The sequence below is a fragment of the Mustela erminea genome, chromosome 7 (assembly GCF_009829155.1).
Source record: "Mustela erminea isolate mMusErm1 chromosome 7, mMusErm1.Pri, whole genome shotgun sequence".
NCBI lineage: Eukaryota > Metazoa > Chordata > Mammalia > Carnivora > Mustelidae > Mustela > Mustela erminea.
Window position 1 is genome coordinate 100,975,054 of NC_045620.1, and position 26,712 is coordinate 101,001,765.

A 26,712-nucleotide genomic window follows, 5' to 3' on the forward strand; every position below is an offset into this window, starting at 1 on the left:
TTACTTCAGAGCTCTTCACATTTGATGAAAGAGGACTTCGACCACCTCCGTTCTGACCTCAAACTTCCCAGTTAAGTTCTTCTTTCAAGCTTATCTCTAGACCCTGAGGAGAAAGCATCTCCTGAAGGGAACCAAAACTAACCCTTTGAGGGCGCCTGGTTGGCTCAGTGGGTTAAGCTTTTGCCTTTGGCTCAGGTCATGATCTCAGGGTCCTGTGATTGAGCCCCACATCAGGCTCTCTGCTTAGCAGGGAGCCTGCTTCCCCCTCTTCCTCTGCCTGCCTCTCTGCCTACTTGTGATCTCTCTCTCTGTCAAATAAAAAAAAAAGAATCTTAAAAACAACAACAACAAACTACCCCTTCAAGCAATAAGCACGGTCCTGAGCCAGCAAGACCCCACCTGCAATTGACCCCGAGACAAAGATAACTTGACCTTCCCTCCCCATCTATAAGACCTGGAAATATTTTCAGCACTTTGGAGACAGCCTTTGAGATGCGAGTCTGCAGTCTTCCTGGGTTTATCCTCTCTGAAATAAATCCCTTTCCGTTCTCACCACCCCGCGGTTTCTCTGCCTTTGGATTTTGTCAGCAGGTAAGTGGCCAAGCCTGGTTTGGGACCCCTGGAGCCCGTTGCTCTGGCTCTCCTGCGGCCCCGCTACACTTTGAATTTTCTCAAACAAGCCTCCGTAATCCCCATTGTTCTCAGAGTCTCTCTATGTGTGAGGTTAAGTTTGCATGGGATTTTTAGACGAGTCAAAGCAGGAAATACTTTTCTGAGAACTCAGCGGCTTAAGGTGGAGTAGGGAGGTTGCGGGTTGGAGGTCAGGACACCTAAGCCCCAGATTTGGACACATTATTCATTTCACAAATGGCTTTCACAAAACCCAAGCCCGCTCTCCTATCCTACCTAAGGCCGGGCTGTACTAGAAGCCTGAAAATGAAAAGACACTCCTTCCCAAGAGTAGCGCGGTGGGGGAAGGGAATAGTTTAATTTCAATAATGGACAGTTGCAAAATGAATTAGGAGCACTTAGGGGGGTGATTCTCCAATTTATGGTGCCATCGGGGTTCCCCATGGGTGTTCTTTCAAATGTAGATCTTGGGCCCCACCTCTTAAGAATTCTGACTGTATGGGCATGTTCTGGGACTGGCAACAAGCCCCATTTCCCCAAGGTGACTCTACTGCATCTAGCCCCAGCACACTTGAAGGAAGAAGTCAGGAAGTAGGTCACAAGGACAGAGCTCTACAGCTGATTTTTTTTTTAAGATTTTATTTATCCATTTGACAGACAGAGATCACAGGCAGAGACAGAGAGTGAGGAAAGCAGGCTCCCTGTTGAGCAGAGAGCTGGTTGTGGGGCTCGATCCCAGGACACTGGGATCATGACCTGAGCTGAAGGCGGAGGCTTTAACCCACTGAGCCACCTACGTGCCCCTCTGCAGCTGATTTTTAAAGGACGGAGTAGAAACTTACAGGCACAGAGGCCCAAAATGGTATGACCTTACCTTCCACCTTGGGAAAATGGAGGTCATGAGGCAGGACTGTCACAGCTTCCCTCTCTAACCCAAACTGACTTTATCTCCATTGACAACTGTCAGCAGAGGATGAAGTGTGAAGGCAAGCCTCATCTGGGCTCCTCCCACTCCATCCTTCCCCTGCCCCACTTGAACACTGACATGTTGAACACAACATAGGAGCACACCTCTTCCCCTCAGCCTCTAAACATGCTGGTGTCTCTCTGATTTCAAAAACAATCACAATCAGAGCTGTTCATTTCGCTCTAGACTGCACTCCACTTACCACCTTCTACCTCTTATTTATTTCAATGACAACCTTTATTTTTTGTTAAGATTTTATTTATTTATTTGAGAGAGAGAAAGAGAGAGAGAGCTTGAGCAGGGGGAGCAGAGGGAGAGAGAGAAGCAGACCTCCCACTGAGTATGGAGCCCAACTCGGGACTCAATCCCAGGACCCTGAGATCATGACCTGAGCTGAAGTCAGATGCTTAACTGACTGAGCCACCCAGGTGCCCCTCAATGCCTATCTCTTTTACTAAACATTAAAGGAGAAAAAAGAAATGAAAGAGCAATGAAACTAGTATAAGTTCATTATAGAAAATTTCAAAACTAAGGCCCTTCACACCTGCATCAGGAGCTCTCAAAATACTTATCAGAACAGTGAGTCAATTCAATTAATTTTGTCACCAGAATGTAAATATCTTGAGGATGGGAACATGGTTTTCCTTCTCATCCTTGTGTCCTTGGTGGACACATAAACTCTTGATAAGTATGTATTAAACAAATAACATACATCATTCATGCTATGCCCCCATAACCATATTAAGAATCTGGTATGTATACAGTCTATATTTTTAAAAAATGGCATAATGCCATTTAGAAAAGGATCGTATGTTTTTGAAACCTGCTTTTCTCACTGAAAATGTACCACAAATATACTTCTAGCTGCTTTGGGCTTGTATAAAGCGTAATTTATTTAGACTGTCTTCAGTTTTAAATATTAAAAAGGAACATTGTGATAAACATCCTTGTATCTACTTTGCATGTATCAGTCATGATTCAAATAGGCCAAATGTCTTGAAGCGGGACTGTTGCACCCAAGAATGGGAAAGAGCCTATGGCTCTTGAAATCCTGTTTTGCAATGGTTGTAACAATTCCTATGAATAAATATTAAGAAAAGAAACAGGACTGGCGGGCTTGGGTGGCTCACTTGGCTAAGCATCTGCCTTTGGCTCAGGTTCTGATCTCAGAGTCCTGGGATCGAGCCCCGAGTCGAGTCCCTGCTCAACGGATAGCCTGCTTCTCCCTCTCCCTCTGCTGCTCCCCCTGCTTGTGCTCTCTTCCTGTCAAATAAATTTTAAAAATCTTGAAAAAAAAAAAAAAAAAAGGAACAGGACATTAAAAAAAAAAAAATCAGTGTGTAGGAGGAAGACATCTTCTATGAGATAGAATGGTTGGGAAAGGTTTCTCCAAGATGACCTTAAGTTAAGCCTGTCACAGGAGGAATTAGCTACAGACATGCCAGAGAAGCAAATGTGAAGTCCCTGAAAGGAGAAAAGGAGACCACACTGAGCCAGGGCAACCCACTTAACACTGACTGCGTGGTGGAGAACACCGCCCCTAGGGCGGGGACCAGTAGACCGCTGGAGCAGTGCAGCAGGCCTATAAAGACTTTAGACCTCGGTGGGCATTTGGGTTATTGTAAGAGGGAACATTGAAGGTGAGCCGTTGAAGGCTTTAAGCAGTGGAATATGATGCAGTCCATGATTCTGAACAATAGCCCTAAGAAGGAAACATCTCAAAATATAATTTTTTAAAAAATCTCTGGGTGCTAAGATTATACGCAATTTTTAAAATGCTTTTCTATATTTTCCAAAACTTCTTCAAAGAACATGCATTACTTTTACAGATTTTTGTTTTATTTAAGTGGGCTCTGCTTCCAACATGGGACTTGAACTCATGACCTTGAGATCAGGAGTCACGTATCCTGCTGATTGAGCCAAATAGGCAACCCTTACAGATTTAAAAATTTAGTCAGAAAATGAAAAAAGGCAACTGGAAATGGTATGAAGGACAGTGGATGGGAGTGTGATGAGTAGTAAGAAGTCAGGATCACTCTGAGTCTCAGAGAGGGATGGGAGTGGCCTGCAGTGGTTTGGCCACCATGGGCATGGAAAAAGGGGTGAACCTGACCAATGTTTCATGAGTAAAATCTGCCGGTGACTGATTGGCCATGAGAGGTAAATGGGAGGGAAGTCTAGGAGGACTGCTGGTTTCATCTTGGGTGACTGACGAGGCTGATTGTGACTCTGTTCAACTCAGTAGGAGATAGAGGAAGAGCACGGACATGGCAGGCAGTGTGAGCAATGGTGTCATAGATAAATGAGAGTGACTCACAGCATTAGACACCCATCAGCCAGATGCATCGGGTGATTAAGTTGAGAAGTGATAGTTCTTCCAAGAAGTCTGACTGTGGAGAGAAACAGGACAGTAGCCAGAGGGAGTATAGCATTGGAGTGTTTTTGGACAAGGGAAATGAACCAGGGAGGCTGAGCAGTTGGAAGTACAGATGCTAAGGGGGTGGCTAAAGGAGAGTGAGCCAAGAAGGGTTGAAGTGGAATCCTAAGCAGAGGTGGGATTGAACCAAGAGACATCTCAGTTCTTCTGGGACGGGAGCGAAGGTGTGAGGCAGCAGGATACACATGGACAGATTCCCCTAGAGGCTCGTAGTGCCAAGATGCTCTTGCTTTTTATTTATTTATTTATTAAGATTTTATTTATTTGACAGAGAGAGATCACAAGTAGGCAGAGAGGCAGCCAGAGAGAGAGAGTGGGAAACAGGCTCCCCGCTGAGCAGAGAGCCCATGCAGGGCAAGATCCAAGGACACTGAGATCATGACCTGAGCTGAATGCAGAGGATTAACCCACTGAGCCCCTGTTCTTGCTTTTTATTTATTTTATTTTTTTAAATATTTATTTATTTATTTATTTGACAGAGATCACAAGTAGGGAGAGAGGCAGAGAGAGAGAGGAGAAAGCAGGCTCCCTGCCAAGCAGAGAGCCTGATGTAGGGCTCGATCCCAGAACCCTGAGATCATGACCCGAGCCTAAGACAGAGGCTTTAACCCACTGAGCCACCCAGGCGCCCCCTGTTCTTGCTTTTTAAAACTTTACTTTGTGATTAGAAGGTGAGGTTATACATTAGGGATATAAATGCATAAGCAACTGAAGGCAAGTGAAGGCTTATAGTAATCTGAGAATGATAGATGGCTGATTAAAGACATGGACTACTGAACAGAGGTCCAGCTGCAGTTGGACCCACTAGATTTTTTTAACAGCTCTCCACCACCCCCCCATCAGTTTCCATCATTTTTTGATGCTATGTTCTGCACCCTCATCAGATACAGGCGGGGAGAAATGGAGTCATGCAAGTGATTCAGGACAGGAAGTTTGCAGAGCTGATGTAGCTTGAAAACAAGGAACTAGGGGCACCTGGGTGGCTCAATGGGTTAAGCCTCTGCCTTTGGCTCAGGTCATGATCTCAGGGTCCTGGGATTGAGCCCCACATCCGGCTCTCTGCTCAGCAGAGAGCCTGCTTCCCCCTCTCTGCCTGCCTCTCTGCCTACTTGTGATCTCTGTCAAATACATCAATAAAATCTTAAAAACAAAAATGTCAAAGGTCATGAATGAGAATACCTTGAGTTGCAGATAGGGCACCTGCTGTATCAGGAAGAGCTTGGGGTTAAAAGAAAAAATAAGGGCCAAATGGTAAATCTGAGGGTTTGGGATTCTAAATAAGTAAAAGGATACATATAGTGGTAGATTAAGAAAACTGAAAAAACAGGAAGTTATAATAAAACAGGAAGTTGTATATCCAAGTTCCGGGTATGGTCATGAGACGGGACTAGGTGAAGCGTAGGTACACATGGCTAGATTTGAAATCAAGGCATTGCAAGGCCATGCTTGAAAGTACTCAGGATGGCATTATTTGAAACAGTAACAGTAAAGCAGGGTTGCTGGGGTTGCTCAATCGGTTAAACATCTGCCTTCAACTCAGGTCATTATCCCGGTGTCCTGGGATTGAGCCCTAGGTCGAGCTCCTTGCTCAAAGGGGAGCCTGCTTCTCCATCTCCCTCTCCCTCCTGCTCCCCCTCCTGTGCTATCTCTCTGTGTCAAATAAATAATAATATATATATTTTTAAAAATTGCAAAGCAAGTCCAAGGCCTTAGTGACTCTTGCAGTGACTATGAGGTTAGAGAGCGTACAGGGGGTGAGGTTACCAAATAGCACAAGCTTTTCTGAACCTTTCCAGTCCTCTAAGGAGGTGGAAGAAAACTAGTTAGTAGCAGAGCCTCTGGCACCACAGCGGCTCAGATCCTGGCTCTAGCAGTGACTAGGTATGTGGCCAAGTCAATTAACTTCTCTGTGCCTCGCTTGCCTTATGAGTAAGATAAAGATATACTAGCACCCATAAAGTAACTAAAGGGATTTTAACAATGCCTGCTACCCATACCAGAGCACTACTAATCGTCCACATCATTATCTCTCATTCCAACGAGGGGGTTGTAAGAATCTCTACCTTTAGAGATTCTTAAATGTTTTGGTTTCAGAATCACTTTACACTTTAAACGTATTTTTAAGAAAAATAACAATTTTCCAAAACAAACACATTTGGAGGTGTGACAATGTTTGCTGGTTTTACAAATATGTGTAACGTTTGGCTTAACGGAAGACAGCTGGGTGACCTTATCTGCCTCTGCATTCAATCTATTGAGGTGTGCTGTTTGAAGTATATAAAATCCAAGCATTTTCACTGACCTTCTAGAAAGGTCTTGAGGACACTGGACCACACTTTAATAAGCATTCTTCTAGTTTTCAATCATTCATTCATTCACTCACTCACTCATTCAATGTTACTGGATCCCAGAGATAGAAATGAATCATGTGAGTGCCTACCCTGGAGTTTAGCTGAGAGATGAAATCTAATTAAAAATTACAGCACACAGTAAGAACGGAACAGAGGAAGGTACTACTGTGCCTAATGGGAGGCAAGGAAGGCTTAACAGAGTACAGGGAATCTGAACTTGGGCCTGAATTTCCTGTGCTCTCTTTAAGTGAAAGGAAGAGCAAGTGCAAAGGCTTGGGGGCAGGAATCAATATAGTATAAACAGCACAGGGTACACTGGCAGATGGAGGATGTTGGGCCTTACACAAGTTAAATTTCATTCTGATAGGCCACAGGAGGCTGAGGTGACAAGAGCTTGCTTTCCTATTTTTCAAGTCAGTTTTGAGGTATAATTTATATAGAAGTAAACTTTACCCTCCTGGGTGCGTAGTTCTTTAAGCTTGGACAAATGCATTCAGTAACACTAAGACAATCAAGACTTGGGATGCCTGGGTGGCTCAGTTGGTTAAGTATGCCTTTGGCTTGGGTCGTGATCTCAGGGTCCTAAGATTGAGTCCCACATGGTGTCCTTGCTCAATGGGGAATGTGCTTTTCCCTCTGCCTGCTCTGCCTGCTGCTGCCCCAGCTTGTGCTGACATAAATAAATTAAAAAAAAAAAAAAAAAGACAATCTAGACTTAAAATATCCCCATCACCTCTCAAAGTTCTCTCTGTAGTCAATCCCCATCCCAGGTCCCTCAGTGGCAGGCAATTATCTGATTGTCTACAATTTTTAACCCACTGAGCCACCCAGGCGCCCCGATTTGTCTACAATTTTTTTTCTTTGAAATAATTACACACACAGGAAGTTGCAGGGAGGGCCCATGTATACTCCCCTGGCTCCCTCCAATGGTAGTAACATTTTATAGGACTACAGAAAATCATCATAGCCAGGAAGTGGATGTTAGCACAATACAATTAACCAGACTACAGACCGTATTCAGATTTCACCAGGGTTTCCATGCGTTAGCTTCTTTTACTGAACAGAATTGGGCCATGGTATGGAAGATGGGCTGGCAAGGTAAGGACCTGGAAGAATGCGAGGAAATACTGGGAAAAGAAAGGACTGGAGGGACCATTTCTAGAGAACAGAAATCATCTGATAGATAGTTTGGTATAAGCACTTAATCTTTTCAGAAATAAAATATCCCATATGGCAGGACAAGCAGGTTGTTTTCAATTGAAGGGCCTGACCTTTAACTGAATTGAGAAAATGTTTCCTGCAGCCAAGAAAACCCTAAATAACTATAATATTCTTGCTTAGTCTTATGCAAAGAACAGCCCTTAGTCACTTTTCTTTCTTTTGACGAACTGAAAACAATGGAATAACTATCAAAGATCTGATGTTCCCGTGAGTTTTAGACACTTACCTGTTTGCTCTCCTAAACAGAATTAGATAACCCTCCAAACAAAAACTAAATCTCTATACTTACTCTTATTCCTTCCTGAGTGCAATATTTTTGTTCATTCTCCTACCTACTCCAGCATGCTTTGACTGTTATCGACAATGCCTTAACCTCTGTGTCTTAAGATATTTACAGACATCACTCACTCACGAAACTGTAGGGTGGTGTTGTCCTCACCTTTACAGCACAAGAAACAGAAGCCCATGTTTGGTACCAAGGATCAGACACACCAATACTGTAAGTGCTCAGGAAGATGCAGGTAAGCATTCAGTTTAAGTGTTAGCCAGCCCTGTTGGAAGCACAGTTCTCTTTATTCCACGAAACCCCAATTATGGCCTGGATGGACCGCTTTCTTTAACCACTGTGCTGGATTTAATTTAGGCAAAAACTCCCAAAGTGCAATGGAAATATTTCTGGTGACAAAGTTCTTGTTTAAATCCTTGTTAGTTTAAACCTTATTTGGCTGCTATCTATCACTAGTTACTACCAAATACAGTCCTTGCATAGATCTGAGTGTCCTAATAGCTATTTCTTGACTTAAAGATGAGCTTTTCAAAATGTTTGAAATCAAAAAGTGCCTTAAAACCAAATTTAATTAAATTTGATAACAAACACTATTTTTATTATGTCCTGTGCTAGATATTGCATGTACATTTCAGCACTTAATCCTCCAAATACCTCCTCGTTACTATCATTATTAGACACAATATCATCTGTAATCATGCTCAGTTTAAAGATGGGGAAATCAAGGCACAGGAAGGCTGTCATTTGCCCCGGGTCACACAGCTAGTAATGCGGGATTAAGAGTAGTAGCCTTAGCCTAGAGACAGGATTAATTTTACACACACACATGCACACCAAAAAACCCAAGAACAACTTCAAATATAAAAGGATAAATTAAAACCAAACATAGTACAATGAAACGGAGGCTCAGCAAGGTTAAATAATTTGTCCGAGGCTACACAGAGGATATCAGAACCAGAATCCGTTGGCTGATCTGTCTTGACTCCAAAGCATGGGTCTATTCCCAACAAACCACGCTACCACGAACACGTGTTAAGGGGCAGTATGCATGTTCGTTGAATTAATAAGCCTGAAAACAAAGTTGACAAGAGGGTAAAAGTGTGAAAGAGAAATGAAAACGGTAAAGTGGTTCACGGGCAGGGGGAAAAAAAAGGAAAACACCCCCCGCCCCCAACAGTTTTCCAAGCAGCGCACTGAGGGCGAGCCAAAGTGCTGGATCAAACTTTGCGCGGGTACCGTCGGACACCCAGACTGGCGGGGGCAGAGTCTTCAAAGAGATGGTTCTCGAGGAGCCTGCCTCGGAGCACGGTAGCCAAGCCCGGCCGCCTCCCGCGCCCACGCCCTCTCTCGACCGCGAGAGGCCGGCCGGGCAACACCCGACGACCACCGGAGGCCAGCAGCCTCTCCGTCCCGAGCAGCTGGCTTAAAAAGAAACACAAACACATGTCCCCAGGCAGTCCGCAGCCTCTCCTCGGGGTCGGAGGCCGCCGCTCGCTTCCCCAGCCGGCCGGACAGCCACGCTCCCCAGAACCAGAGCCCCTCGGGGCCCGCAGCTCGTCGCCGTGCAGCGCCCGCCGACCGCGGTCAGTCCAGCCCAGCCCGGCCCAACGCAGCGGCGCGGGCGCCCGCTGCCGGGACCCCGGAAGGGGCGAGACGGAGCTGGGGCGGCCGGGCAGGAGGGCGCCCTTCGGGCCACGCGGACCGGCAGTACCGGCGAGCAGCGGGCGCCGGCGGCCGGGCATTTCCTCTTCCTCCCTACGCGCTACGCGGCGGCGCGCCGGCGGCCAGGCCAGGCCGAGGCCGGGCTCGGGCGCCCGACCGCGGCCTGCTGGCGAGCGCGGGGAGGCGCCGCGCCGCCCCCGCCGCGACCGCCGGCCGCGGGGCCTGCGGGCGGCTGGGCCCGGCGCGGGCAGCGAGAGGCGGGGCCGGCGTGCGGGCGGCGGAAGGAGGCGGAGGAGGAGGAAGAGGAGGAGGAGGCGGCGGCCGGGAGCCGGGGGAGAGGGGCGGGGGGTGGGCCGGGGGAGGGGAGGAGCGGGATTTGCGGAGCGCCGCGCCGCAGCCGGGAGCCGGCGGGCCCGAGAGTGACCGAGTCACGGCGGGCGCCGGCGGAGCCGCGGCGTCGGACCCGCCTCCTGGAGGAGCTCAGCCCCGGCCAGGCCCGGCCCCATTCCCGCCCCGCGCCGCCTCCCCGCCGCCGCCGCCGCCGCCGCCGCCGCGGGAGCGCTCCCCTGCCCACCCCGCCCCCGCGGCCGAGCCCGGGAGTCGAGTGGGAGTCGGCCGGCCGGCGCGGGCAGCTCCGGGACCCCGCCGGGGACACTGCAGCCGGAGCCCGGGAGGGGCCGTGCCGCCACCGTCTGAACTAGGATGTCCCGACATGAAGGTGAGAGGAGCCCCCGCCCCCACCCCCACCGCCCGGGCCTCGGCCTACCCCGCCCGGGCCAGGCGCCGCGGAGGGCGGCCGGGAAGCGGCGGAGACTTCGGTCGAGCCCGAGCCGGGCCCGAGGCGCCTGGCCTGGGAGCGAGCGAGCGAGGGCGGAGAGCCGCGGCGGCACGGCGGCCGCCGCTGCCGCTGCCGCCGCCGCCGCCACGGCCGCGGCCCTGAGCTGGGCCTGGTGCCGGAGGCGGGGCGGCCGGGCCGGCCGGAGGGTTTGCACTGTCATGGGGCGGGGGAGGGGGAGGGGAGTCGGCGGGGCCCGTTACCGGCGGGAGCCCGGCCCTCGGGACTGATACCGGACGCCGCGGCCCGCCTGGCCGTCCCCGGAGCCGCGGGCTCCGGCGCGGCCTAGCGCTCCCGCCGCCCCGGAAGGGCTCTGTGCGGCCGCCGAACGGGGCCGCAGGCGGCGGCGGGAGACAGAGGAGCCGTCCGTGAACCCGGCAGGCGCGTCCGGTCGCCGGGAGACGACGGCGAGTGCCCCTGCCTGCGGGCAACCGCGGGGCAGGCGGGAAGGCTCTGCGGCCGGGGAGCGAGAAGCCCCCGCCACTCGGAGCCCGCCCCGGCCTCGCGGCTAGGCCTCGGCGCGTCCCTGGGCTCGGGTAACCAAGTTCCCGGGGCGGATCCGGCCGGGCTGGGGCGAGTAAACTCCCTGCTCGATCACCCGGTCAGAGCGGGACTTGCTCCGGGCGGGTCGCGGGCCCCTCGCCCTGCCTGCACTACCTACCCAACCAGGTTTTGGTAAATGACCGTGGTGAGGTCTGTTAATGGTCAGGGGGCGTTTTGGACTTGTTTTTCGATCTGAAAACATGATTGGGGTTCAGTCAGATAAGCAGACAGTTCTAACCCAGTCCCAGGGCACAAAGAGAAACATGTTTAGGACCGATGTATAGGCGTTGAGCCGGTAAAAAATAAGTTAACTTCAATTTACTACCATATGGTTTAGAAAAAGGGGGAGGGGGTTGTGTTTTCTTTGTTTCACTACCACAAGTCTTTAAATAAACAAAAAAGTGTTAAGAGACTTGGCGAAAAGTTTATCCTGGTAAGGTTAATTCAAGATTGTAGAAGTGGCTTGCAAGTATTGTGTACTCCTGATTTTAAAATCCTGTATAGGTGATGTAGGAGTGGAGAAAGTTTAAGTGAGTCAGATTAGTGTGTGCTTCACACCACTGCAAGGGTTTTCTTAGAGAAATGCAGGCCTTAGAATTTCGAGGTTGAAAAACTCAGATTGGTTAAAATTATATTTAGAGTAAGTTTCAGAATTTGTATTATTAATTGCAGTGTTGAGATTGACTCAAAGAATATTGTGTTCAAGGATTCTGTATCTTAAAAGGCTCAAAACTAAATACCATCTTCACTTACAGTATGCAAGTGTTGGACATTTTGAGATAATAAGGTACTTAGGCTCATAGAAATATTTGGAAACTATGCCCATTTCCCCAGTTTTGCCTACTTAATGAGAATGTATCCTCTATCTCTGGAATTTAAAAGAAGTTGTTACCAAAGCTCCAACCAGATTTTAATTTGGGATCTTAAAGTTGATGTTATATGAAGTTGTATGTACATTGACTACCTTCAAGACAAAATGAAACTGAGCATGGCTGCAGGCTCTTTTACTCATGAGAACTGGGATAGTTAAAACTATAGAATCAGCAGTGGAAGAATGGTTTGAGACCCATTCTTCTCCTTCAGAAAAACATCCAGATAGCTCCATTCTAATTGAATGGTGTCCTGGGAAGATTCCTTTACCCTCAGTAATCTTTTAGAGTAATTAAAATTCTTGAATGTAACACGAATTCTGTAATTTAAGCCCATTTCCCCCTATTTGGCCCTGTGGAAAGGCATATGGTTATGAAACTTATATTACCTTTTAGTTACTTGAATATTACTGAACCTCAGCACATTAATAGCACACTTGCTGGTAACTTAACATAATGCCAGATGTTTCTGAAAAAGGAACATTCTTATAATTGGTCAGCTGAAGGCCTACAGTACAGTATTTGACAAGTGATTATCTTTTAAGGGGCTACTTTAAGGCCTAAGGCAGGAGTGGCAGCCTCATTAAGAATCACATTTAATTCATTAGATATCTGTTTTGTGGAGTATTGGTTCAGGCTGCCACTATTCACTCTATTAACAAATGTAGAGTTTGACACCCTCACTATTGTAGTTCTTTTCCCACCTTTCTATTTCTCGGGCAAACGAATCCCATTTCTTTTAGCATTTCTTTAGTGGTATGATTTTTGTGGTCTTTTAATCATCTGTCGAACCTCCAAATTCTCTGTGGTTCTTATTTCCTTTCACACTGTGACCCAGAACTCGATGTAGTAGTCTGGTAAAAGAGCTGAAGTGTGATGTGTGTAATGTTGTATTTGGATTATGCTACCTTTTCAGGGCCTTCCGAATGCATGTGATTTGTTACTTTGTCTTTGTGCCCACCCTAAAGAGTTGCAGGATATTATATGTAATGATGTAACTTTGGACAGCACAGCCCCAAGATGGACATCTGTCAAGCTTAGAGTCTCTACCTTGCAAAGCAGTGGACCACCTCTGAGAAAGGAGATGCAACCAGGAATGTAAAGAAATGCTCTAGCCAGGGTTCAGCGTACTTTGTCAGCCAGGTAGTAAATACTGTAGGCTGGGTGTGCTGGAAGGTCTCTGTCATCTCTGCCATTGTGGTCCAAAAGCAGCTATAGACCACATGTAAATGAATAAGCACAGCATTGTTCCAATGAAAACCTTATTTTTGGATGCTGACATTTGAATTTCATATAATTTTAATGTGTCATAAAATGTGAGTCTTTGTTTTACCATTTAAAAATGTAGAAACCATTCTTAGCTTGCAGGCCATACAAACACACGTGGTGGCTGAATTTGGCCCAGTTTGGCCTGTGGGCTATAATTTGCCTACTTCTTTTCTCAACTAGAGCTTTAGAGAGTTGATGGAACTGAAATTGTTGGGAGCCCGTAAAGGGCCCACTCTGCTCGGTATTCATTCCATCATTTCCTTTGGATGATGGTAGTGGGGAGTAACTGGTTTGGTCCGTGGTCTGTACCTCAGTTTCTAGCCACGCTGTGTAGCTTGGTAGAGAAGTAATTGTTCTTCAGGGTGGGATACAGGCTTCCCAACTTCTCAAGACGCTGTCTGAGTGGAGACTTCAGTACTCTATATTAAGTCTCCTGCTTGCCCACTATGACTTTTCTAGCCAGAATTCTATTTTTCCAGCTTCTAAGTCTCTTTGTAATGTTCTTGTTATGTTAACAAACCTTTTACTTCAGTGCTGGGTCACTTTGTGTTCACCATACCAACACCGTGTAGTTCCAGCAAAACCAATCATTGCCTTTTTTATTTGTATGAATATTTTTTTAATGTTTCACTACATACTTTCTTTTGAATTTGTTGAAAAATAAGAATGTTACTTAGAGCTTGAAATTCATTTAATAGCTGGGCAAATTATAAACACGTCAAATTACTCAGTGCTTATTAACTAAAATGAAATTATCAATGTTCTTGCATGAGTTTGAGCCTAATTGATTACCTGCAGTTGAAACACATGTATTGCCTTAATTCAGTCAACCCTTTTTTTAGTTGCTACTATGTATAGGGCACTTTGCTAGAAACCGGGGAATGTAGGGGTGAATGAATGAGAGACCCAGCTCCTCATCTCTAGTTCAGTGGCACAACATCCACAGACAAATGTGAGACATGCCTATGGAATGGCTAAATGAATTAATAACAAAATAATTACCAGCTTTTTTCTTAACCAGATTTCTGCACTTCAGAGGGGGAATCTGGCTTTGAGTGCCGTCTTAACTTTCTGGTGGGCTACTCTTAATTTTGGAAAAAATTGAGATTTCAGATAGAGTCCTTATCTTTCCTGGATTTGTATTTCCCCTAGCATTTAGAAAATTCTCATATGTAAAAATGATACCGAGTAAGTGAACAGGTAGGTGGTCATGTTCTGATATTATTCTCCGAAGCATCTGATACTGTTTGTTTTCCAACTGTAAAGTACAGAAGTAGGTAGGCCATTAATCTAGCTTTTAAAAGTTGTACCATTTTAAAAAATTGTGTCACTCTTGTTAGAAGATTTAAATTTTCTCTTCTCTAAAAAGGTTATCTGACACTAAAAGCATACATGCAGACGATCCCAGAGTGAAGTACAATAATTTTGTTTTCAGGATTTGGGAACTCCAAAACCAGGATTGGTAATTGGCTTGTGATTTTAATGTGGTGACTTTTGCCTTCCTGTAAGCGAAGTAAATTGACTCCCACTGAAAAGATTTTTACCAACATGTCAGATCATTTATTTTATTTTAACTATGATATGTTAAAAGATTATGACATTCTTATTTAAGGCTTTTTCAGTTCAATAAATCGTGACTTATATTTACCTTGACTTTCAATAAAGGATAGATAAGAATGTAAATATTTTAATTTCACTGGTCTTCAGTTTCATGATTTCATAGAAAGCTCATTTTGGATTTCATTTCCCCTAAATTTTGACATTCATGTTTAAGTTAAAATGTCCGAAAATATAATTTTCTTATTTTAAATTGGAAATATAATCCGGAAGAAATTCCTTTCAGTCTTAGAATTTTAGCAGCAATCTTATTTAAAGATTGAAAACTTTTTTTTTTAACAATAAAAATGTAATAAACTGATGTGAAACAAATCCCTAGACCAGGCTTGCAATATCTTCAAAATGAAGAAATCCGTGCACTTATGAGTCATAATTTTCAAAACTTCAGCTTTATAACATTTACCAAGTACATTTGCTGAAGTTTATGGGTTTTTTGGTGTTTTTGTTTTAAACTGGAGGTCCAGAAGCTACTTTTAGTGAAGGTTAGGTATTATTGGATTATCCTAGAAATAGTGTTTTTTAATTACAGCATAAATATTCCTGGGGGTTATTTTCATGAGCATGAACTCAAAGGAAATATTTCCTACATTTTATATTCATAAAAGTTAAAGGGGTGCCTGGTTAAGCATCAGACTCTTGATTTTAGCTCAGGTCATGATCTCAGGGTCATGAGATCTAGTCGACTCCCTGTTGGACTCCACACTGGGTGTGAAGCCTAATAGTCTCTCTCCCTCTCCAACCCCCTCCAGTGCAGATACTTGTGCGGTTCTCTCCCCCCCCCGAGTTAAAAGTAAAATGCTGTTCATAATTAAAATCTCTGTTTGTAAAAGATTTGTTCCGTATTCATTTTAGTGTTGTCCTAGGAGCCATGATTTTTTAGTTTTTTTTTTTTTTTTTTTTTTTTAATGATAAGGTATAGATTTTTTTGTTGCGGAAGTTATTCATTAAAAGGAAAGTGGGGCGCCTGGGTGGCTCAGTTGATTAAGAGTCCGACTCTTGATTTTGGCTCAGGTCATGATCTCAGGATTGTGGAATTGAGCCCCTTGTGGGCTCTGTGGCTGAGCGCAGTCCGCTTGTCCCTGCTTGCACACACACATTCCCCTCTTTCTCGCTCACTCTCTCTCAAATAAATAAAATTATTTTAAAAAATTATTTTGATTATTTTAATTAAATTTATTTTTAAAAATGAAATTGTAGAACGAACCCTTAAGAGGTGTACAATCAGAACTTTTTAAAAAATGTAATTTTTATATGTTAGCCATGATGGAGATATGTGATAAGGCAGACCGTTTTCTAAGGGCACACATTACCTAGATTCCATGGGAAGGAAGTGGGTGATCAAGAAAAGAGGATGTTCTTGGTATGGTAAGGGCAAGAGGACAGGATGGTGTTGGCAGAGGAAAGTTTAGGCAAGTTGGGCATGAAGCTTGGAAATGATCTGTAGCCACAGGGAATTAGAAACAAAAGACCAACTTTCTTGCCTGAGGAAATGTCCTAAGGGCTGAGCACCAAGAGGTGAAAATTTGGTGTCCTGCAAAACTAGCAAGAGATGAATTTTCTGGTTAGGCCATCCCTATTAGCTTCCAGGGTGCCATCCCTATTAGCTCTCTTACCGCCCTCCCACAGTGTTTGCTAATGGTGGTTTTAGTTGTCTTTCTGAATAGTAACAGAGCAGTGTGGGTCCATCCGCTTCATTTATGTGGTCAGTGTATTTCTTCCATGGCTGCAGTGCCAACCAGCAGTCCAGAAGATTTCACTGCTGGCTGCAAGGAATATCAGACGTATGGATGGGTCCCTGCAAGTCTATCACTGCTGCTAGAAAAAGCTAGCTGGAATCACAAGAGTGCGTCAAGTCAAGTCACCTTCAGCTAGGAGGGACAGACAATAAATGGGTGAAGCCTCTTGACATCATGACTAATTAGGTTTAGCATTAAGTCCTGCTGAATTGTGTGGGGCTTTTTTTTTCCCTCTCTTGCTGGTACTCAGTGCCAGTGTCATGAACTTCATTTTTTTTTATAGTAAGAGGATTTTCATTAGAGTCACTTTAGAGTGCTAACTTGAGCTAGTACAACAGTCACAGGCATATTCAATTATAATTTATTTTTTGGTGTTGACTCATTTCTTTTGTTGTTCCTTGAAGACTGTTGTCACCCTCCCCTCCCACCCAGTAAAATTAAGGGTCCCTCTAGTGGCATGCCTACCTTATTCTCCAAGCATTTTTTTATGCTGTAATTGTTTGCTGGTTTCCCTCCCCAGGAAGCTCCCTGAAAGGTAGGTATAGTGTTACACTTACCTTTGTGCCCTACCACCGAGCCCAGTGTCCTGCTGTGAGAGGCCAGACATCTATGTGAACACTAGTGTGTGATTGTTGGAGATGTTATTACTTGTCTAAAAATGGTGAGACTAGAAACTGCTGTCTTTTTTTTTTTTTTAATCTGGGGAGCTGGTTAAGAAGGAGGGAGAATGGGGGAAAGGGGATTTGGGACTTTCATAAAAGTAAGAGGGGGATAAATAAACTGCACAGAACAAAAAAACTTAAGAGGAACTGACTCCTGGGGGAATGGTTTGGGATTAGCCTCGGGTACTGTTTTTGGTTCTACTTCTAGCTCTAGTTTCAGATTAACTGGCTGTGGGTTCTGAATATTAATTACACCATGCATGAGTTTCCTGATTCATTCAGTTATTCATTCAGTGGCTATTTATGGGCTTCCCACTCGAGTACCACTCAAAGTCATCTCCAGAGCTTGCCACAAGTTGTTGACCCTTGCTGCAGGATGATTATATTCAGTGGCTTTGAAACACCTTTGGGAATTAAATGCTTTCCTGCTGCCCAGGCTGTGGTTCTTTTCCAGTATGCTGGAATTAGTCCTTGAAGTTTATATTTTATGATGGGGTAATTAAATCATGTATGTATTTTAATGTTTTGGCAATATTCATCTCCTCCTCCTTTTTCTTTTTCTTTTTAAGCTTATTTTTATTTAAGTTTCTCAATTACTTCTAACTCTGCCTGGCAGTACATTTCTTTCTGTAACAGTATTGTCTTTTGACTATGGTAGTCTCAACACACATCTGTGTATGTTAATCTGTGTTCAAGAAGGTTATTCCTCATAGATATATAAGTATCTTTTTGATGCTTAGAGAGAAAACAGCTCAAGGGATAAAATGTTTAAATTTTGTATTCAGTTTAGGGTTTTTTGGTGCAAAGGCTTAATGGCTATATAGCAACTGTTGAGTGAGTAAGCACACAGTAACTGCTTTTTGGTATTCTTCCTCAACCAGTATTCTCCTTTCGTGTCCTCTCTGGTTGTAGAGGTTTGGCACTGCAAGGAAATGAGAAACTTTCTAAGTTAGGAGTTAAGGACATTGCAGTAAAACAGGCAGGGATTTGTTTGTTTGTTTGTTTGTTTGTTTTGTTTTAAAGATTTTATTTATTTATTTAACAGAGATCACAGGTAGGCAGAGAGGCAGGCAGAGAGAGAGAGGAGGAAGCAGACTTCCTGCTGAACAGAGAGCCCCACTCACAGGTTCCATCCCAGGACTCTGGGATCATGACCTGAGCCAAAGGCAGAGGCTTTAACCCACTGAGCCACCCAGGTGCCCCCAGGCGGGGATTATTTATAGGAGTTGTTACAGGGGCATCTGGGTAGCTCAGTTGGTTAAGTGTCTGACTTGGGTTCAAGTCATGATCTCAGGGCTCCCTCCTCAGCAGGGAGCCTGCTTTTCCCTCTCCCTCTGCCCCCACTCATGCTCAGGTGCACACACTCTGTCAAATAAGTAAATAAAATCTTAAAATAAAAATAGGGGCGCCTGGGTGGCTCAGTCAGTTGAATCTGCCTTTGGCTCAGGTTGTCAAATAAATGAATACAACTTTGAAAAAAATAAAGGAGTTGTTATAGATGTGTCTCTTCTAGAAGAATGAAATACATACTGGGAGCTGGGGGTGTTTGAGAATTGGGAACCAGGTAGTTTTCATAATCAGAGATCTTGCATTCAGCCTAAAAAGCTAGGGATTCTGATACAGTTAATTGCAACTTGAAATTAATGTAAAGTTTGCAGTTTGTGTGTGTGGCTATAGCTGTGGATATACATAGTGGTCACAGGGGAGGGACTGATCTTCCCTTCCCTAGGAAAAATGGTTATTAGACCTGAAGTGACAGTGGATGAACACCTGACCCATGGTTTTCCTGACATCCCATGTCAGCCATACCACATAGCTTCATGTTCTTTTATTGCTCGATATCATTTTCTATAAGCTTTTTAGAAATCACCCAAAGGAAGAAGGAATAGCAAGTCTACTTACAGAATTGGATTAGCCTATCACTATACAATAGAAATCTAATGCAAGCCAGAAGTAATTTTAGTTCTCTGGTAGGGGGGCACCAAGGTGGCACAGACGGTTAAGGGACCCACTCTTAGTTTCAGCTCAGGCTGTGATCTTAGGGTTGTGAGATTGAGCCCTGTGTTAGGCTCCATGCTCAGCATGGAATCAGTGCTTGAGATTCTCCTTCTCCCTCTTCCTTTCCCACTTGCGTGTGTGCATGAGCTCGCTTGCTCTCTCTCTCTAATAAATCTTTAAATTCTCTGGTAGCCACAGTACCAAAGCCAGAGAGGTGAAATTAATTTAAATAGTTTGATACTTTAACCTAGTATATCCAAATTAGCATTTAAACATGTAATCAACATAAAAATTATGTTCTTTTTTTCCTTACAAAATTTAAAAATCTAGTGTATATTTTATACTTAGTACACTTCAAATGCTAAATTTGGATTGAAAATACTTGATCTTATCTGAGAATCATCTTCAGACTCGTGCTTTGGGGGTTTGCTAATACATTTTTTGATCGCATACAGTCTCTTTTTCTAGGTGCATATTGATATAGTATTGCTGTCTTCTTAATGCTCCATTCATTAACATTCTGGATTTTTGTTTCTTGAATTTCTTTTCTAAGAACTTTTTTTACCTTCCTTTTTCACTTTAAAAGTATTACTAAACCTATGTTAGCAACATATAACCATTACAATAGAAAACTACTTTATAAACAGCTACAAATGTATATAAAGTATAATCCCTCTGTGGGCTGTTAAGATTGGAAGAGTAAATAATGGCCTGGGGGTGATTTTAATGTGAGTTTGGGGGTTTATTTTAAGTCCTCTGTGATGACAAATGTAGAACTTAAAAAAATTGTTACTAGTCCATTGCAAGTCTATTATGGTAGATTCAGGAGGTAGTTGTAGATTCTGTCTGGTGGTGATAGACTTTTTATCATTTCAAGAAAGTGACCTCCAGGCTTGGTAATTTATTGGAGGGGTATATTTCATTGTAATGAGATTGGATATCTAGTATCCATCTGGAAAAGGCCTTTAGCATCTAACAATAGAAAAGCAGGCAGTTATGATTCTTCCTCAAAGTAATTTTAAGAAAATTGGGGTATGTGGCTGGCTCAGTCTATAGAGCACGAGACTCTTAATCTTAGGGTCCTGAGTTCAAGCCCTTTGTTGGGAGTGGAAACTACTTTAAAAAAATAAATAAATAAAATTAAAAAAAAAAATTTAAGACCTGATTATGAGCTAATAGTCCACTATCAAGGTTAGTCAGCCACTGATGATTTATTTCTCTTTTGTACCTGTTTGACGTATTGTTTTAGCCAGTTAGAACTACAATTGCAAGTAAAAATAGAGCATCGGGCGGTCTGTTAAAAATTAAAGACCTTTTGGTTTTTGCCTTCATTTCACTAAAGCAGCATTTCCATGCAAAGTCAATTTTATGGTTCTGTTTTTTTTCAGTCCCCTGCAACAAGATCACTGGAACATCAGGAATTTATGACTTTCTTTTTCTTACTAGTACTATATGGTTTTGGGGTGCTCTTATGTACGGGTTCCCAGAGAGTACTTGAGTACCAGCACTATTAACATCACCTAGGAACTTGGCTAGAAATGCAGATTCTTGGACCCCACCCTGAACCTACTGTATCAGAGTTTCTGGGGGTGGAGCTAAGGAATTTGTGTTTTAATAGGCTTCTGCCTGGACCCAGTTAGGACCAAAAGCCTGTATGTGTGAGATGGTTATTGTTGGTGACAGGGGCACATGATGGTTGCAATACCATTTTTCATGGTATGGTGCTAACCAAGTGGAAATATAGTTGCTGACTTTGGCCTCATTCTTCTTGAACACCATGTTACTGTCACCCAAAGAAGTGGAAGAGAGTTGAGGCTCCCCACTCCAGACCAGTGGACTATTAATTTATTCAGCACATATTTATTGAATTAACTGGATGTGTACTTGGGGCTAGGCACTGTTCTGGCCTCATGAATACCATAATGAGTAAAACAGAAGATTCCTGTCCCTATGACACTCATACTGGGTGTTTTTGTTTTTGTTTTTTTAATGACCCATTCTATTAGAATTAATATTTTAGGACGGGCACCTGAGTGGCTCAATGGGTTAAGCCTCTGCCTTCGGCTCAGATCATGATCCCAGAGTCCTGGGATCAAGGCCCAAATCGGGCTCTCTGCTCAGCAGGGAGTCTGCTTTCCTTCCTCTCTCTGCCTACTGTGATCTCTATCTGTAAAATAAATAAATAAAATCTTTTTAAAAAATGAAAAAAAAAAAAAAGAATTAGTATATTAGGGGTACGTGGCCTCTGAGCCAAACCTAGCTGGCTGCTTGTTTTTGTAAATAAAGTTTTATTGGAACACAGCTGCATCTGCTCATTTACATATTGTTTTAACTGCTTTTATATTTTAATGACAGAGTTGAGTAATTGTGACAGAAGAAGCTGAAAATATTTACTGTTAGGCTTTTTATAGAAAAACCTTGTGGATCTGTGGGGTAGACCATAAAAGAATCAATGTTAATAGAGTGTTAGGAGGGGACGCCTGGGTGGCTCAGTTGGTTAAGCAGCTGCCTTCAGCTCCAGTCGTGATCCCAGCGTCCTGGGATCGAGTCCCACATCCGGCTCCTTGCTTGGCAGGGAGCCTGCTTCTCCCTCTGCCTGCCACTCTGTCTGCCTGTGCTCGCTCTCGTTCCTCTCTCTCTGACAAATAAATAAATAAAATCTTTAAAAAAAAAAATAGAGTGTTAGGAGGCGACAGGTGTTATGAAAAACCATACAGTTGGTAAAGGGAATAGAGAGTGGGGTCTTCATACTGTGGTCAGGGAGGGCCTTTTTGAAGATGAGACATAAAAAGAAAAAAAGGGAAGTAAGTGAAGGATATTTAGAGAAGGAAGGGCATCTGCCTTGGGCTCAGTTCATGATCCCGACGTCCTAGGATCAAGCCCTCCGTTGGCCTCCATGTTCAGCAGGGAGACTGCTTCTCCCTCTGCCACTCCCCATGCTTGTGCATGCTTCTCTTTCTGTCAAATAAATAAAAAGAAGAAAATAAATCTAAAGAAGGAAGGATACAGCTAAGGATATAGCAGGTGCAGAGATGCTGAAACTTGGAATGTTCTGGGAACGCATGGAGGGCACTGTTGCCAGAAGACCATGATTGAGAGGGAAAGGAAAATGTTGCCATAGACAGGCCAGATCTTACATACCCTTGTATTGTGGGCTGTGGTAAGGACCTTTAACTGTGAGTATTGAGAAATACGTTTTCAGAGCCCTTCTATAGAGAGGTCTTCATGGCTAAACAAATGGCAGAGGCTGGAAACTAAATACCTAGTGTTGTAGCACATTCCAACATCTCTAAGAAACATTTCTTTACAAACTTTCCCTTACACTCATTACTCTTTAAAGCTTTGACTTCCTCAGCCCCTGTGTGTCTATGTATTCTGTTTAGCTAATTGTTCTTGTAGGGTGTGGGGTTTGGTAGAAAGCAAATATCTCTCTGGCTTAAATGTAAAACCTTTGAGCCTAGAAACTGGGTCATCTACATTAGCAGCTTTCAAACTTTAAATATATGTGTGTATATATATATATATATATATATATATATATATATACACATACACACACACACATATATATATAAAACACATATTAAGAATCTGATATTATGATCGAGCAGTTATGTACAGATGTAATGAAATAAGAGTTTCACAAAACAGCACTCATCTTTACTATGAGAGATGTATTCTGTTTTCTGTTGTTTCATTAAGAACAAAGTACTGACCTTTTTGTAGTTCATAAGCATGGTGATTGGCTGTTCACTGTGTATGTGACACGTGCCTCCCTCAGACCTTACTACCACCTCGGCACATTACCCATATGAGGTGGAAAAAAAAAATACTAGTTGTGACGTTCTAGATTGACTTCACATTCTACTCGTGGTTTGTGACATGCTATTTGAAAAACACTGGCCAACGCTGTCTAATCCAAAACTTACAAGTCCTTATGTGCAAAGTATTGTGATAGGTACAGAGACAAATAGAAAACTCTAACAATTTTTGCTTTTGGAGGGGGCTTTTGGAAGGCCTAAGTATATTAGATAAACTAGCTATAGTATGACTGGGGCAGTAAGTGTCAAATCAGTTATTACAACTTCCATGGTGTTGGCATGTGGAATAGAATGTTATTGGGTGTCAGAGAAGGCATTCCCAAAAGGGTGGCATTTAAACTAAAGACTTGAAGAAACAACTGTGAGTTTTTTAATTGAAGTGTAATTGACATAGAATATTATATTAGTTTCAGGTATACAGCATTGTGATCGGATGTTTATATACATTTTTTTAAAGATTTTATTTCTTTATTTGACAGACAGAGATCACAAGTAGGCAGAGAGGCAGGCAGAGAGAAAGGAAGGGAAGCAGGCTCCCGGCTGTGCAGAGAACCCAATGCGGGGCTCCATTCCAGGACCCTGGGATCCTGACCTGAGCACAAGGCAGAGGCTTTAACCTACTGAGCCACCCAGGCGTCCTTATTAATATACTTTTTGAAATGATTACAAGTCTCGTTTGTTCCCATCTGTCACCATACAGTATTTTTATAATATGGCTGTATTATAATGGCTGTATCCCCCATACTGTATTACTGTATTTTTATAACAAGAGTTGGGGATTAGGGCCATCTACCAAGTGAGAGAATGGTAGAGGGTAAACTAGAGAGCTAAGAAGACGTGAGGTATATTGGAGAGAGGTGGTTGGGACAACACTGAGACTGGAGTTTCTGGAAGAGAAGGCTCCTGTGTATAACTGGAGGGAGTGAGGTATTCGGCAGATTGATTTACCTAGGAATCCAAGGGGGGAATGGGACAGGACCCATTTGTTCTGACTCCTAGCTTGGTGCTAGAAGTCTGTTTTCTCATCTATGAAAGAAAGATACTGATATCTGTTTAGCCTCTCTCCAAAGGTTATTTTGGAGATGAAATGCCAGCCAGGTATGAATGTTTACTGAGTAAAATAAAGCTCTGCGTAAATGTAAGATGATGATATTTTTATCCTGTGAATAAGATTAAAAAGGAAGACTGGAGCAAGGTAGTTAGGGAAGGAGTTTAGGTTGCCACACTGAAGCCAATCTCTGCCTTTATCCATATAGATTATGGGATGGAAGAGGGGGTAGTACACCAAAAGTTTTAAGCAGAGAAAGGGCTTGGTGAAAAGTGGTATGTTTTAGGAAGACGAGTGTGGTAGCACATGCAGGATAGAGTGGTGCCTGTGGTGGGGAGACCAGTCAGAGTTTTTTTCGTGGAATAAGCTTGAAGTTAAAGGGGCCTGAAGTAGTCAGTGGCAGTAGGAGCAAAAGGAAAAAGATGACTTGAGCTAGCCTTATTGCAGGAGAACAAGGACTAAAGTATAATTTTAGGACAGCCAGCCTGTGCACTGGAAGAATAAGAGGTTCTTCTACTGAATGAGGAAGATCGGAGGGGAGAGATGGGGAACTGTTGGGGGGAGAGTAATTTACAGCTTTTGTCATTTTCAGTTTAAGGTGATTCTGGGCCATTAGGTAGAAATCAGGAGTTGAGAAATACTACCCTGGCACTCAAGAGAGCAAAATCTTGGCTAGGGATGAGAATTTTATAGCTCCCTAATTTGAAAGCCTGGGGATTTGCTAGATTTCTAAGGAAAAAAACATTTAGAAAAGGGAGGATTGGAGATGTAAGAGAACCATGACTGTGATGTGAATGCAAGCCACAGAGACCCTTTCCTGATCACCGGTTTTTCTATAATTGTACTTGTCACGCCGGTATTAACTTACTTCTGTAAGTGCAGGCTTCTTTGCATAGGCATGAGAGGTGATGTAGATGTAGGAAGGGAAAAACTAATATTAACCATTAATACTGCTATACTAATAGTAGTATTTATTGAGTGCTTGCTGTCTGCAGGCACTGCTTAGCATTCACTTGTACCAACCCATTTAAGTCTCACAACAGTCCTGTGAAATATATATTATTATCCACGTCTTATAGATGAGATTGTTGCACTGAGAAGTTAAGCATCTTGCCCAAGGTCATACAGTCTGTCATAGAGCTGGGATTCCAACCTGGGCCTGGCTTCTCAACATTAAGTACCTCTGTACCAAGCACTTTATAGACTGGATCCTACAGCAGAGACCCTAATTAAAAGGCTTAGTAAAATTTCAGAACAACCCAGCAAGATATGTTAACCCATTTTACAAATTAGGAAATTGCATCTCAGAAAGGTTAGGTTATTTGTACTAGGTCACACAGATAGTAAGTGGTGAAGCCACTTACTATCTTGAACCAATTTCTGTCAGAAACCAAAGCCCATGTTCATGTATATTTCACTTGGAGGTCAGCAGACTTTTTTCTGTAGAAGTTACAGCAAATACAGCTTTGGGGGCCATATGGCCTCCATTGCTGCTCCTCTACTCTGCTGGTGGCAGTATAAAAGCAGCCGTAAGACTAAACATAAACAGGTGAGCATGGCTGTGATCCAGAAAATCTTTATGGACTCTGGAATCGGAATTTCATATAATTTTCATGCAGTACCAATTATTGTTCTTAATTTTTTTTTTCTTTTCTAAACATTAAAAAGTGTAAAAATTGTTCTTGGCTAGCAGGCTGTACAGAAACAGGTAGCAGGCCAGATTTGGCCCATGGGCTGTTGTTTGTTGACCCCTACTTGATTTTATTTGTGGTTTGTTTTCTTTTTTAAAGATTTTATTTTTAAGGGGCACTTGGGTGGCTCATTTGGTTAAGCATCTGCTTTCAGCTTAGGTCATGACCCTGGAGTCCCGGGATCAAGTCCCACATCAGGCTCCCTACTCCGTAGGGAGCCTGCTTCTTTCTCTGCCCTTCACCCTGCTTGTGCTGTCTCTTGCTCTCTCTCTCTCTCTCAAATAAATAAAATCTTAAAAAAATTTTTTTAAGTACTCCCCACACTGAACATGGCGCTTCAACTTAACCCTGAGATCAAGAGTCTCATACTCTACCACCCAAACCAGCTGCCCCTGCTGACCCCTACTTTAAACTATTCATTTAATAAGTGTATTTTGAATACCATCTCTAAGTGGAAATGTTATATTGGGCTCTGGCTCTTATAAGATGAGAGAGGTGATTATAATTCAATATTGTAAAAGTTTAATAAATTTATACTTTCAGTATATAGTCAATAGGTGATGGAGGCTCTGTTTCTTGGATGAATTCATGAAGGCATTCCAAGAGAAGTTACGCATTTGAACTGGTAGTTGATGGATTTCAGGGTGTTGTGGTATGGGGAGAGTAACCCATGGAGGGAGACTTGAAAAGGATTTTCCTTTGACGAGAGACCATAAAAAATTTAACATTACTGAAGCAAAAAGGGCTGGAGAGGGCTAATGCTGGGAGATGAACTTTGTCCAGAGGGTAGGGTAATAGAGAGTGTATATTTGGGAAATTCTAAGCCAGGAATTAGATTTTTGTGTTCCAGAGGATAACTTTGCAGGATTTGCAGGGAGGAGGGGGACAGTTAAATTAGCATAAGATCAGAAAGTTGCTGTAGTGCATGCAAATAGGTTATTGGTCATTAACTAGGCATGGGGCTTGTGGAAGAGTGAAAAGTCCAGGAAAGCTCAGAGTTCTGGCTTGATTAGTTGGGCATTGCTGTCACCAAGACCTGCGAAAGACAGAGAAACATGCTTTGAGGAAG

General features: G+C 43.5%; 1 protein-coding gene and 1 non-coding gene across 2 annotated transcripts in view; both read left to right on the forward strand.

Moving 5' to 3' along the window:
* The first annotated feature begins 10,124 nt into the window (after positions 1 to 10,124).
* KCMF1 (potassium channel modulatory factor 1) overlaps positions 10,125 to 26,712 on the forward strand; it is a 75,165-nt gene continuing 58,577 nt past the window's right edge. Inside the window, exon 1 of the mRNA XM_032352641.1 lies at positions 10,125 to 10,272. Coding sequence (XP_032208532.1) covers positions 10,257 to 10,272 — 16 coding nt within the window. The 5' untranslated portion in view covers positions 10,125 to 10,256. The remainder of the gene's footprint in view (positions 10,273 to 26,712) is intronic.
* Positions 22,798 to 22,900, forward strand: LOC116596697. Its single transcript, XR_004288279.1, has one exon. It is a non-coding gene; the product is annotated as a small nucleolar RNA U13 (small nucleolar RNA).